The sequence below is a fragment of the Sprattus sprattus genome (genome assembly GCF_963457725.1).
Source record: "Sprattus sprattus genome assembly, chromosome: 2".
In the NCBI taxonomy this organism is placed as follows: Eukaryota; Metazoa; Chordata; class Actinopteri; order Clupeiformes; family Clupeidae; genus Sprattus; species Sprattus sprattus.
In genome coordinates, this window is record NC_137921.1 from 14723630 (window position 1) to 14737159 (window position 13530).

The following is a 13530-nucleotide window of genomic DNA, read 5'->3' on the forward strand; positions in this document are numbered from 1 at the left end:
TTACTACACTGCCATGGAACCAAAGGAGTTATTACAACGTTTTGACAGTCGCTCACGCTTGTTGCTCCGAGCTCTCTTCTTGGGGTCTGCTGGAGTTAATAAAGCACTGAAAGTTTTCAATCGCCAGCGCACTTTGGATACTTCTTTCTCGGTGCATAATATCCTGGAAAGACTGTGCCAAGGAGAACCCTGCTTACACGGGGATTCCCAAGGACTGACAACGTAAGTACGCCTTCACTTGTTAGCGAACGTGTACGTATGACATGATGAAGTAACATAACATGTGTGGTCACTCACTTTACCTCTGATGCGTTATAAGATTGTTCATGACTAGGATGTAAAGCAACACAGTGTTTTTGGTTTCTTCTCAAAGCAAACCTTTGGTGTGCTTGTTTCCTGCATCATTCAAATGGAGCCTCCTGTCCTTTCTTCACGTCGTACACACCGGGCTGTCTCAAGACTGCATCCTGAGTTTGTTGAACTGTTTGAGCCAAGAGGACGATGGAGCTCCGTGGACTGCTGCACTGATTGGCCAACTGCACAGAGACATAAGAGACCCACAACGGGAGATTCTGACTCCACAGTGCAAACAGAGTGTGAGAGAACTTTGTGAGCAGTTCAAGGGCACTGGCCGAAGTGGCGGATGGTCCTCTTACTTCGCCAAACCAGAAATATGTCTGACGGAAATAGCCCCCTTGAGTCAGTCCCAGAAGAGGAAAAGTGAGAATTTGGACGTGGACTCCGACCCTAGCAATGAAGGACAACAGAGCAAGAGGATGAAGATGGAGCTGCCCAACTCTGCTGAAGGTGGTGTACCAGAGGAGGTTGCCAAAGAGACAGAGGGTTCTCCAATCGAGAAGTGTCCTCCTCAGGACCAAACCCCTGTTGATAACGCGGCGGCATCACTGTTGCCACCACCTGACTCCGACTCAGTTACCTTACCAGACCACATAAAGGTGAGAGCTGCAAGAAGTGCACTTAAAACATGACATCATTAAATGGCCAGGTTGTTACGGTAACATTGGTAGTCGTGGCTAAAGTGAAGCAGGAATGTTGGCACAGAGACCTCTTATTTCTCTTTAAGTAATGCTGGAGTGACTTGTTTTGATTTATGATACTCTCTACATGTTGCTTTGCAGGCTGCAGTTCCATTAATTAAAGAACTTCTAGAGACTGAAATGGAGGTGAGGTACCTTCATCTTTAACCACAAAACTTCTCACTAGCATCTTACTACTTCTTCACATAGTGATAACAAGCCTTCTTATTTTGGTTGTCCTGTTTAGTGGGATCAAAGCACTGTGGCCACCCTTGGACTGCTGAATGAGTGCAACCCCAGTCAAGTCAGTATGCTAAGTTATGTTTATTTGTCTTATTACTTAATGTATTAATTAATTATTATTCTACCTTTTCAGTATGCCTATTTCACGTTCTTATATATTAATTAGGGGTGGGAATCTCTTGGCACCTCATGATTCGATTCCGATTCAGAGGTCAACGATTTTGTAATTAAAAAAAATATATATATTATTTTTAATTTTTTTTAACATGTACATCCATTTTATGTTGAAATGCAAGCTGCATCTTTTATTGCATTGCTCATAGAAAGTCAAAATTGTGTCAAGAAAAAGCTTTTTCTCTAATAAAGCAAATAGAGAAGGTAATTCATCTGTTGATTTTCTTTAATTATCAAACACAAAGTAGGGAGTGATTTTAGACTAAAATGATTCAATAGTCGAAATGCATCGATAATCGTTTTATCGGTTTCGAATTGATAATCGATAATCAATCGATAATTGCATTTCAACATAAAATGGATGTGTAAAAAAACGATTATCAATTCAAAACCGATAAAACGATTATCAATCCATTTCGACTTTTAAAACATTCGAGTGTGCTACTCAGAGTCTTTGCTACACTTCCTACTTTGTGTTTGATAATTAAAGAAAATCAACAGATGAATTACCTTCTCTATTTTTTATTAGAGAAAAAGCTTTTCCTTGTCACAATTTTGACTTTCTATGAACAATCCAATAATCGATGTATTCAACATAAAATGGATGTGTTAAAAAAAAAAAGAGAATCGTTTTAGAGAGAATCAAGAAAAATCGAATAAACTATTTTTTTTTTCCCACCCCTAATATGAATGTCTTATTATTCTACTCTATCAGTATGCTTATGTCATGGTTATTTGTTTCATACAGGCCAATGATGATGCTTCTTGCTAATGAGAGTCTTATGATTCTTATATATTAATGTTTTATTATTCTATTTATATGCTTTTATGTTTCTTAGAAGTTACAAGTAGGGTTCCGAGCTCTGTGTGGAAAACTCCTCTCCTTTCACTGATTGAATACTTCAGAATTGTTCCCTGTCTAGTCAGAGACGTGAGAAACTAGAGACGCATGAGCATCTTCCTGTGAATCTTGCCTTTCTCTGCCTGCACAGCTGAATAAAGCGCACACGCACACACACAACACACAGACACACACACACACCAACACTTTGAACACCTGCCTGAGGTATCCTGCCTGAGGTCTCTATTCCTGTGGTATAAAATACTACCACTAGCTCCCCAGCCTACCATGTCCGTCATTGTCACGAATTTGAGTCCAGCGTGGGACTGTTCTGTCTCATTACACAGGCTACACTGACCTGCCAACCTCCATACCATCTCTCCTCTCCTCTGTGTCCAGGTGGATGTGCTGTGGGGGCTGCTGCAGCTGTCTGAGGTCAGAGAGCAGACCTTACCCCAGTTCTGTTCCTGCCTGCTGGCGCTCTCTCCAGACCTGAGCCACAGTGTGGCGGCCGCCCTCATCAGGAACCTGCTGCTCAGCAAGGTACCAACACACACACACACACACACACACACACACACACACACACACACACACACACACACACAGAATGAGATGTAGTGACAGCAGGTTGTATGAAATTACCATTGGGAGCTATTACTGAAATGTCAGTGTAAATCTATTCTTAGGTATCAAAACATCTGAAGTGGGGCTTCCGGTTTTGGCAAATGAGTGGATAGACGTGAAATCAGGAGCTCCCGGCAGATGAAGTATTAAACATTGAAAAGCCTAAATTCAAATGTGCAAATAGAGAGGGGATGACTACTACAAGGGACTCCACCAAAAATAAAACGGAAAAGAAGCAAAAAGAGCGAGAGAAAATGGGAGATAGAAAGGGAGATGATAATTCTGAAGCTGCTAACGAAGACATGCTAGCTAACATGAAGGCTGGCTTCGACAACGTGTCTAGGCAGATTGGGTCCAATAGCGAGGAAAACCGCAAAGAAATGAAGGACATTCGAGAGAGTATTCAAAATTGGGGAAGTATGTTGAGACAAGAACTAGCCACTTTTAAGGTGGAGATGAGCAACAGGTTCGAGGCCTTCGAGAGAGGAATTGAAGCGCAGGGCAGAGATATCGTAGACATTCAAGAGCGCGTTGTGGAGAACGAGGAATGGAACTCAGAGCTGAAGGGGATTCTCGCCTCTTCGCTCAAACAGCAAAGGAGGCTACAGGAAAAAGTAACTGACTTAGAAGGGAGATCAAGAAGAAATAATATTCGAGTTTGGGGAGTACCAGAGGGCACAGAGAAGGATTCGGTACCCCAGTTTATAGATAACTTGATACGTGAGAAACTTAAGTTCGGGGAAGATGCCGACCTACAAATACAACGTGCTCACAGAGCGTTGGCACCGAAACCTGCCTCGAATAAGAATCCCAGAGCTATCATTGTCAACTTTCTCCAATACCAAATGAAGGATGACATCCTCAGAAAGGCCTGGCAGACAAAAATTCATATTGGAGAAAAGATGGTGACGTTCGACTACGATTACCCAGCGGAGGTGGCTGCGAAGCGCCGTGGCTATGCGGGTCTTAAGAGAGCTCTGAAGGGAAAAGGGATTAAGTTCCAGTCACCTCTAACATCATTGAGAGTCCACTGGCAAGGAGGCGTTCAGACCTACGGTAGTCCACAAGAAGCTGCACGGGCGATGGAGGAGAGGGGAATGAAGGTGGAAGGTCTGGTCGAGGAGGAACAACCTCCAATGGAGCAGCAGCTGGAAGCCGCTTATAAATGGCGCAGAGTTGGGGCCCAGGACACCGACGTCGCTGGGAGAGCAAGGAAGGAGCTGATGCGGTTTTCTCGGAAGGAGTAGACGAGAACTTTCCTCGTAGTCGTTATCATGGAACAAGCACGAACTTTCGCATTCCCTATTTTCTATTTTTCTTTCTCTAAAGCTCTTTGGTTCTAAACGTTACGTAAGTAGCCTGTAGGCACATACTTTATTTGGGCCAAGGATGAAGGGGAAAGCTACTCATGCTTAAGACAATGATTCAGCCCACTCCTGCACAGAGTTTTTCTTTTCTTCTTAAGACTAGCGTAATTATTTTATTGAAGGGAGTTTTCTATGTTATTCTATTATCCATTGTGTGGGTCGGTTTGGACAATGGGTAAAAAAAATATATCCATATGCCTGCATGCCTAGCGTTTTGTTGGCTTTATAAGAACTGCAAGGTTAATGCCGGGAGTGACGGTTGGAATATGTTGGACATGTTTAGCGTGAACGGAGGACTTCGGCATGGAGAGTTCTTCTTCGCTAAGGGGGGCCCTCGTACGAGAGGATTTCCCCTCTCCCCACCAACAGGGGAAATGGGGAGAGATAATGAACCCCAGTCTACCATGGGAGATCACTTTTTTCTTTACTGTTTAGTTAGAATAGCTGTTGCTGAGGTTTTTTATGTGTCCATGTTTAGCTTATGGGTAATGAAAGTGCACTGGGGAACTGATGTATAATGCAGCATGAAGGTGTTAAAGTGGTATCAGTGAATGTGAATGGGCTTAGTAGTCCAATTAAAAGGGCAAAGTTTATGGCCAAATTCAAAAAGGAAAAATTACAAGTGGTGTTTCTACAAGAGACACATTTGTCTACAGAGGAACATGAGAAACTAAAGAGGTTTGGGTACAACAATACATTTTATAGCACTTTCCACAAACAAAACAATAGGAGAGGGGTAGCCATATTAATAACAAATTGTACCAAATTTGAACTCGGAAAACAAATATGTGACAAGGAGGGAAGATATATAATGATAAAGGGTAAATTAGAGGGACAAAAAGTGACATTGATCAATGTATATGCACCCCCAGATAGCAAGAAAACCTTCTTTAAATCATTATTTGACATCATTAATGAAGAACAAGAGGGGATCTTAATATGTGGAGGGGACTTCAATATGGTGATGAACTACCATCTAGATACAACTAGCTCAAAGAAGAATAGGACATGGCTTAATAGATATATGAATATACAACTGGTTGACTTGGGAATTGCAGACGTTTGGAGAGAACTACATCCCTTGGAGAGAGACTACACACACCACTCAGACCCACACCAAATGTATTCAAGGTTGGACTATTTTTTCATGACAAAAGGAGATATGCATAGGGTTGAGGAATGTAGGATTGGGGTAGCAGATTTATCAGACCATAACGCAGTCTACATGACAATACATTTAAACAAGAGAAGGAGAACTACAGTGTGGAGGATGAATGTGGGGATTCTGAATGATAAAGACCTGGTAGAAAGAATAAAAAAGGATATAAATAGGTATATAGAGGAAAATGATAATGGGGAGGTAGATCCAAACATTCTTTGGGATGCGCTTAAGGCCGTCATTAGGGGGAACTTGATAGCTCAGACAACTCTGCTGAAGAAATCCAGACTAGTAAATTACCAGACACAAATTGGACGTTTAAAGGACTTGGAGAGAAAACATAATGCCACAAGTGACCCAGAGATACTTAGACAAGTGAAAGAAACAAAGAATAAAATTGATAATATACTACTGACTGAAGTGGAAAAGAAAGCTAGATTTGTTAAACAAACCTATTATGAGGGAGGTTCCAAAGCAAGCAGATTATTGGCCAGACGTATAAGAAAACAACAAGCATTGAATACCATATACAAAATTAGAGATCCACAAACTAATGATTTGCTTACCGAACCGGACGAAATTGAGAGAGTATTCAGAGAATATTATCAAAACTTATACACACAACCACCAGCGGCAGACGAACAAGATATGGAAAACTTCCTAGACAGGTTGGATCTACCATCTATAGGGGAAGAGCAGAATACATTATTGATGGCAGACATCACAGAGGAGGAGATGGAAAGGGCCATCTCTAGATTGAAGAACAATACCAGTCCGGGAAGTGACGGGCTTCCTTCAGTGTTCTACCGTATATTTAAAAAAGAGTTGACCCCGGTGTTGTTGGCCTCATTTAGGTACACAATTAAGGAAGGGAAAATCCCTCCTTCATGGAAGGAGGCCATTATCTCAACCATACCCAAAGAGGGCAAAGATAAAGAGCACTGTAGTAGTTATAGACCAATATCAGTACTGAATGTGGACTACAAGATGTATACATCAATTATTTCCAAAAGATTTGAGACATTCATGACTGACATTATAGACGAAGACCAGACCGGCTTTATTACAGGAAGACAGACGCAGGACAATATAAGGAGGATGATACACATTGTAGAAGAGACTCAGCGAACAAAGAATAGTGCAATTTTAGTTAGTGTAGACGCGGAGAAAGCATTTGATAGTGTCAACTGGATTTACCTATATAAGGTTTTAGAAAGATTTGGTCTCAATAAGGAATCTGTCAAATGTATTAAAACTTTATATCAAGAGCCGACTGCTAGGATCAAGGTGAATGGTAGTCTCACAGACTCTTTTGGTCTGGGAAGATCTACTAGACAGGGGTGTTGTCTCTCTCCAACTCTCTTTGCAATATTCATAGAGCCATTGGCACAGGCGATTAGGCAGAACCATGATATCAGAGGGGTGAAGGTGAATGGCTCTGAACATAAGATAGGGCTATTTGCGGATGATGTGGTAGCCTACTTGGAGCGACCAAGTGAATCCTTCCCTGCACTGATGAACCTTTTGGAGGAATATGGGTATTACTCAGGATATAAACTTAATGTTACCAAAACACAAATCTTGGCCATAAACTATACCCCTACACCGGAGTTAAAAAAGAAATATAAAATTAAATGGAATTCAGAAACAATTAGATATCTGGGAGTGAACATCACGAAGGGAGCGTGGAAGTTATATACTGCCAATTACACTCAGATTAATCAAGAACTCAGACGGGATATAGAAAGATGGTCAACACTACAATTTGATCTTAGCTCAAGGATAGAAATAATTAAGATGAATGTATTACCGAGACTATTGTACCTCTTCCAAACTCTGCCAGTAATGATACCACCGAAACAGTTCATGGAGTGGGATAGATGGATATCCAGGTTCATATGGGGGGGTAGGAGGCCAAGAATTAGATTTAGCACCATGCAGCTCCACAAGGACAAAGGGGGCTTGGCTGTACCGAAACTACAAGACTACTTCTATGCTGCACAACTCAGGGCTGTAACATGCTGGTGTAATAGAGAGTATGTAGCTAGATGGAAGGATATAGAAATGAAGGTTGAGGCTAGCCCCATACAAATATTAATGACCGATAAGGAATTGTTTAAAAGGGAAGAGAGATTGTTAAACCCGATAACTAAATTCACATTGTGGACTTGGCACCTGGTAGTGAAAAAGTATGGAATAGAGAATGAAATAAGGCCTCTGAGGTGGATAACCCATGACAAAAGATTCAAACCAGGAATAAGTGATTTGGGCTTTGAGAGATGGGCAAATAGGGGTATTACAGCAATATGCATACTAATAGAGAAGGGTAAATTGCAGAGTTTTCAGGCTATAAGGGAGAAATTTGATTTGGAAGCAAATGACCTCTTTCGGTATTTTCAGGTGAGGGATTATTATTTAAAGGAAATAAAGTTAAAAGAACCCAAAGAACAGAACATGATTATTAGAATAATGATAAATGCATATGAAGGGAGAAAATGTAGAGTGATCTCAGCACTATACCAAGCTCTAGGGTCCAGTGGGGGAAATTCAACTGTTTATATTAAAGAAAAATGGGAAAAAGAAATTGGAATAGAAATAACAGAAGATGACTGGTATAATGTGTGCAAGGGCCAACACTCAGCCACCAGCTCTAGGATATGGCGAGAATTTGGATGGAAAAACATCATGAGGTATTTCATAACACCAAAGATTAAGGGGAGATACGCTCCAGACCAGAAACCATGTTGGAGGTTGTGTGGTCAAATGGAGGCAGACCATACACATGTGTTTTGGAAATGTCAAAAGATGGAAGGATACTGGGAGGGAGTGTGGAGTGTACTGAGGGAGATATTGGGATATGAGATACCAAAAACTTGTCTGGTGTTATACTTGGGGAACATTCCACAAGAGGAGGTGCAAGGAGGGGATAAATACCTGGTGAAAGTACTATTATTGGCTAGCAGGAAGGCAATTACAAGGGCCTGGTATAAAGTAGACCCCCCTACTAAAGAACAGTGGCTGAGTATTGTGGAGGAGATCTACGACATGGAGAGATTTACACATACCCTGAGAATGCAGGTTGATCAGTTTGAAGGAAAATGGGAGAAATGGAAATATTACAGAAGGGATGAGGGTGATACCACTACTATTCATAGTAATGACATCTGAATAAGACAGAATTGTTGCATTGTGACTGAATGGAAGGACCTATAAGCTTTGTGTGTTTTTTTTTTTTTTTTTTTTTTTTTTTTTGTGTCTTGTTTTGATCCTTGTGTTTTGTGTGAGTGTTTTGTCTTGATTTGTATGGTTTGTTTGCATATTTTTTGTGTATCATTGTTGGAAAATCCATATAAAAATAAAAGTTTAAAAAAAAAAACATCTGAAGTGAATCATCCACTGCTAAGCATTATGCTGGACTCAGCTGGATTCAGACTTTCTAAACACTTGTAAGCATTAAGCCAAAAGTATCACAATATCTACTGTTTTGTGGAATTATACATTCATCTTCTAGATTTTGGATCCATTTGTTCTTATGCTTAATTTTTTAACAATAAACATTTATCAATAGGTATTGCCAATCTTGTGACATATCTTTTACGTGTTATATGTTGGCTCTGTGATCAATAACAATGAAAAACTTCATCCTACAAACATCCGTCTGTCTTCCTCTCCACAGGTGGTCTGTTTGTCTGAGCCAGCCTCTCGCTGGTTGGCGTCCGCAGTGTCATCAGTGTGCGCCCGCTACCCCAGACCCATGTGCCAGGAGCTCATAAAACCTATCCTGGAGGGAGGCCAGGCAGGTGAGTTGATCCTACGGTAGCCAACACCGGGTTTTAGTTTGACATAGTTCACTTAAACTGTCTCTCTTTCTCCTCTTCACACTGCGTTTGCAGAACACTCTCATTTATCATGGACTTTGTAAGCATTCTAAAGCTCTAATCTTCACTGCAGGGTGTTTATAGAATTTTGGGGAAAAAGGAAAGATAACAACTTCCAGGTTTCCGGGGTTTCTTTATAAAACACATAGGGCCCTATTTTAACGATCAGAAACGCAAGTAGGACAGCGCCAAACGCAAGTAGCTGTGTGGGCGGCTCTATGGCGCAGTTGCTATTACAACGGCGGAAAAAACACACTTGCACCCAGCGCAAGTGTCAAATGGGTTGGTCCAAAGGAGGTTACTCAGCCATAGGTGTGGTTTGGGCGTAATATGCAATAAACCAATCCAAGCTTCATCTCACGTTCCCTTTAAGAGCGAGCAGCGCATATTCCATAGCCGCTTGTTATTTTAATGGCGGAATTACCTGGTGGAAGACCGGAACAATTCACAGCCGAGGAGACCGACGTGAGATTTACACCAACTTTTTGGCAAGCCATATATAATTACAAGGAAAATAAAGTATTTACCACATGAGGAAATCATTGTGAATGAATAAATGCAACAAAGCCGTACAATAAATCAAATGTCACGCAGCTTCAAGTTACCTGAATCATTTGGGTCAATTTGTACGCTAGATGTATGCCTAGTTTTAAAATATCTTGGATACGGATATCACAATGATTTCCTCATGTGGTAAATACTTTATTTTCCTTGTAATTATATATGGCTTGCCAAAAAATTGGTGTTAATCTCTCGTGTAGACGACAGAAGTAAAGTGTAGCCTATAGGTCCTATACTGTACGGCCAAGCACGCGCCGTTAAAATAGCGTCTAAAAACCCGCTACAGACTCTAGACAATGCGCCTCTGACATTAGACTAGGTTTATTCTGGTCAATGGCGCACTGTCGTTTTGAAACCTCAAGATACCACAAAGGAAGACTTGCGCCCGAGAAACGCCTTCTCTGTTCCGGCCCGCCCATGTCGACGCAAGTTCATTTCGACGCGCGCCTCTGGAGGGAAAATCCCGCTGTGTGCCGGGTGCAAGTTAGGAATGATACATGCGTCGGTGACAATGTCAATTGCGCTGGGTGCATAGATAGGGCCCATAGAGAGAGAGTGAAATTAACTTTTATTTAGCTGTGTGAAGTAATGTTTTAAGATGTTTAGAAGAATTTGTGGGATATGCATAGGAAATGGTATCATTGTAAATGTAAACATGTTTGGCTTGGTGTCCACTTAAGTAGTGAATGTTTTCAGGAACTGTTCAAGTTGAATTGATCAGCAGACTGATAGAAGATTCCCTGGAGCCCCAGTATAGACTACTGGTCTTTGGGTAAGATCAGCTGTTCCTGAAGACCCTAAATGTATTGTAGAAAAAGTATTACTCTATTAGTCTTTAGTTTTGACTCACAAATGAGTAAGTTCTATATTCTAGTTGGTCTTTAGTTGGAAATTTGAGAAAGTAGTACATTTTGTTATTTACGGTAAATGATGTAATAGTTTTGTAATCTCTGCAGAATGACTCTCTCCGGATCTTGGAATGAGAGTGTACTCTCCGTCATCCACTGTCTTCTGGATACAAGGGTAAGTCACTGGTGTTTGTTTTGTCCTTAGAAATACATTAGTTCTCCAAGGTTAAATATGTTCCATTCAAAATACTTTGGCTGGGAATAATACCTGTGTTGTTACAACAGCATTATTTTATATCCAAATGATCAACGGTGAATAATGTCACCCTAACACTAGCACTACTGTCTTTGCTGTTTCCTTGCCTTCTGTTTTCCTCAGATGTTTCACTGAGCAATGACTGACTTTTAAAAGACCCTGCTCAGGTTGCATCCTAGTCTGTTGTACCTCTAACGGGCCTATATTACATCACCAACAATTATGGATTTAAATGTAGAATCAAAGAAGATGGACTGGCCATCGTCATCAATTGAGTGACACAATGAGGTTCTCTGCGTGCCTGTAACTATATCCTTCTCTTTTTTTTTCTTCACAGCTGGAATTGACAGATGCAATTTTCACAAGGTTCACAAACCAACTCAGCAGTCAGTCGGCCCACTTTGTCAAGTCCATGAAGTTTGCCAAGATGCTCCTCACAGTCTTGACCAAATATCAGAGCCATGTGAGTTACAACCCTTGCACAACTTCTCAACAAGATGGCGCCTTTATGGCTGTCCCGAAATCAGACTGTAGCTAGGTGAATATCTGATTTGTGTTTCTTCTGTTTTATCAGGTTAAAGGTGAATGTAAACATATTCTGTCCTGCTGCCTGGATGCTAATGAAACATTTCTGAAGAAGTCTCTTCAGGCGGCACTCAAACGGATTTCTCACTCATGAGACAGACCTCAAAATGCAACTCTACTAGGCTACATCAAAAACAGATAGATACTGTGGAGATGCATCGTATGAGGCTAAGACATGTTTATTGTAAAATAGTTGTATTTAAAGTGTTTCTGATTAAATTACATGAAAACTGTTATATTTCTTCTGCTTTTATTCATGATCAATCAGAACTCATTTCTACAACAAAGTAACTGTTAAGGGACCAAAGTATAAATGCACAACAACAGCAAAGTTGGCGGTGTGTTTATAAACTTTGTATTGCCTCTTCGCTTGCCAACATTTATTAACGTTTGGGGAGGTGAATGAAATCAGAAGTGCAAGCTTAAAGCTTGCTCTGTCGCCCTCCATAAAACAAGTTGCAAAAAGTAGGTTACATTACAGAAAAAAACATGATATGATTCTAGAACGTTTTAGAAACATTTCTCTTCAGGAAAACGTTCTATAGAACCTCAGAGACCTGGGGGTTTAGTGACAAACCTGGATAAGTTAACTCAGAGTAAGTGGTAAACCTCCTAATAGAAGAGCCCTCTGACATTTTTTTTGCTAGGAAAATGAACAAATGGGGGTTCTTTTATTAGGAGGTTTACCACTTACCCCGAGTTAAAGGCACCCAGTGCAACTTTCGAGGCTTAAAAATAAACATTCAATTTCTAGTCTTTTTTACACGTAGTAAGTTTCAATAACTCTATACCATTACATATCGACATTCAAGGAGCAAAGATGCGACGTTTTTGTGTGGTGAGAACTGATAGAAAACCGTAAACAACAACAGTCGCCGCCATTTTCCCCCCAATTCTTTATTTATTGGTGCCACCAATAAATAAAGCAGGATTCCAGTCAATGGAAAAATGGCCTCTCCCCACCGGCGATTGTTGTTGTGTACGATTTTCTATCAGTTCTCACCACACAACGACGTCTCATCTTTGCTCCTTGAATGTCGATATGTAATGATATGGAGTTATTGAAACTTACTACGTGTTTCGAGTCTCAAGCCTATAAAGTTGCACTGGGTGCCTTTAACTTATCCAGGTTTGTCACCCCCCTGGGCTCTTACTAGCCCTTTAAGCCCAAAATGACCTACCAAAAAACAAGTGGTGTAGTAGAATACCTGCTGGAGAATTGTTCATGCCGTTTTTAACAAAGGAAGTGGTGATGTTTTGTACATTCCTGTGATGTCTAAATCTTGTTTGCTTCTCTCAGTGAGGAATCTTTTCCCTCAAGGGGAGCAGAGTCCCTTGGTTGGCACCTGTACTACTGCGCCTTCTTCCCAGACCACCAGTCTTCACCACTATTCAGATATCATCTAATGATCACATATTTATAATGCATTATTCTGTCTTACATTATGTCAGGTGGTTATATGGTTATTATGGTTATTATTTATCATAAAGCTGGTTATGAGTCATTGTGAAGACACATAGTTATAATGAGTGCTACAATTACTTATAGCTACTTCATAAGACATTTTGAATGCCCTAATAATGCTCTTATAGGGCCATTAAGAGTCAGGCATCATAAAATTCACCAAAAAATTCAATAGATGCGTTGAGACTTACAGACTACATGTGGCTTCTTGGCTACCAATACATCATACGTCTTACAAGAGTACAGTAACACCCATAAACCCTTCATAACACTGGAGGTGTTTGACCTGCATTTCAGTGGATTTCAGTACGACTCTGAATATATATTCTTGACTTTGTTGTATGTGTTGTTTATGGTACTTTACAGCTTGGCTGATGAAGTCTGCTTGAATTGGGTCGGTAATTTCATACATTGGATATCAGCTTTACCAAAAGCTTTGCTGTGAAGTCACTGACATTAATGCTATGATGAAGATGGCATTAAACACAG

General features: G+C 40.7%; 1 protein-coding gene across 1 annotated transcript; it reads left to right on the forward strand.

Moving 5' to 3' along the window:
- Positions 1-13: 13 nt before the first annotated feature.
- On the forward strand, positions 14-11682 carry fance (FA complementation group E; the record flags this gene model as incomplete). The annotated part of the gene is made up of 10 exons (XM_080831863.1): positions 14-222; positions 374-956; positions 1140-1184; positions 1285-1341; positions 2695-2838; positions 9125-9248; positions 10584-10659; positions 10844-10910; positions 11329-11454; positions 11566-11682. 10 exons carry the CDS (start codon positions 14-16, stop codon positions 11668-11670), a joined length of 1536 nt encoding a protein of 511 aa, XP_080687989.1. The 3' UTR covers positions 11671-11682.
- Positions 11683-13530: the final 1848 nt, after the last annotated feature.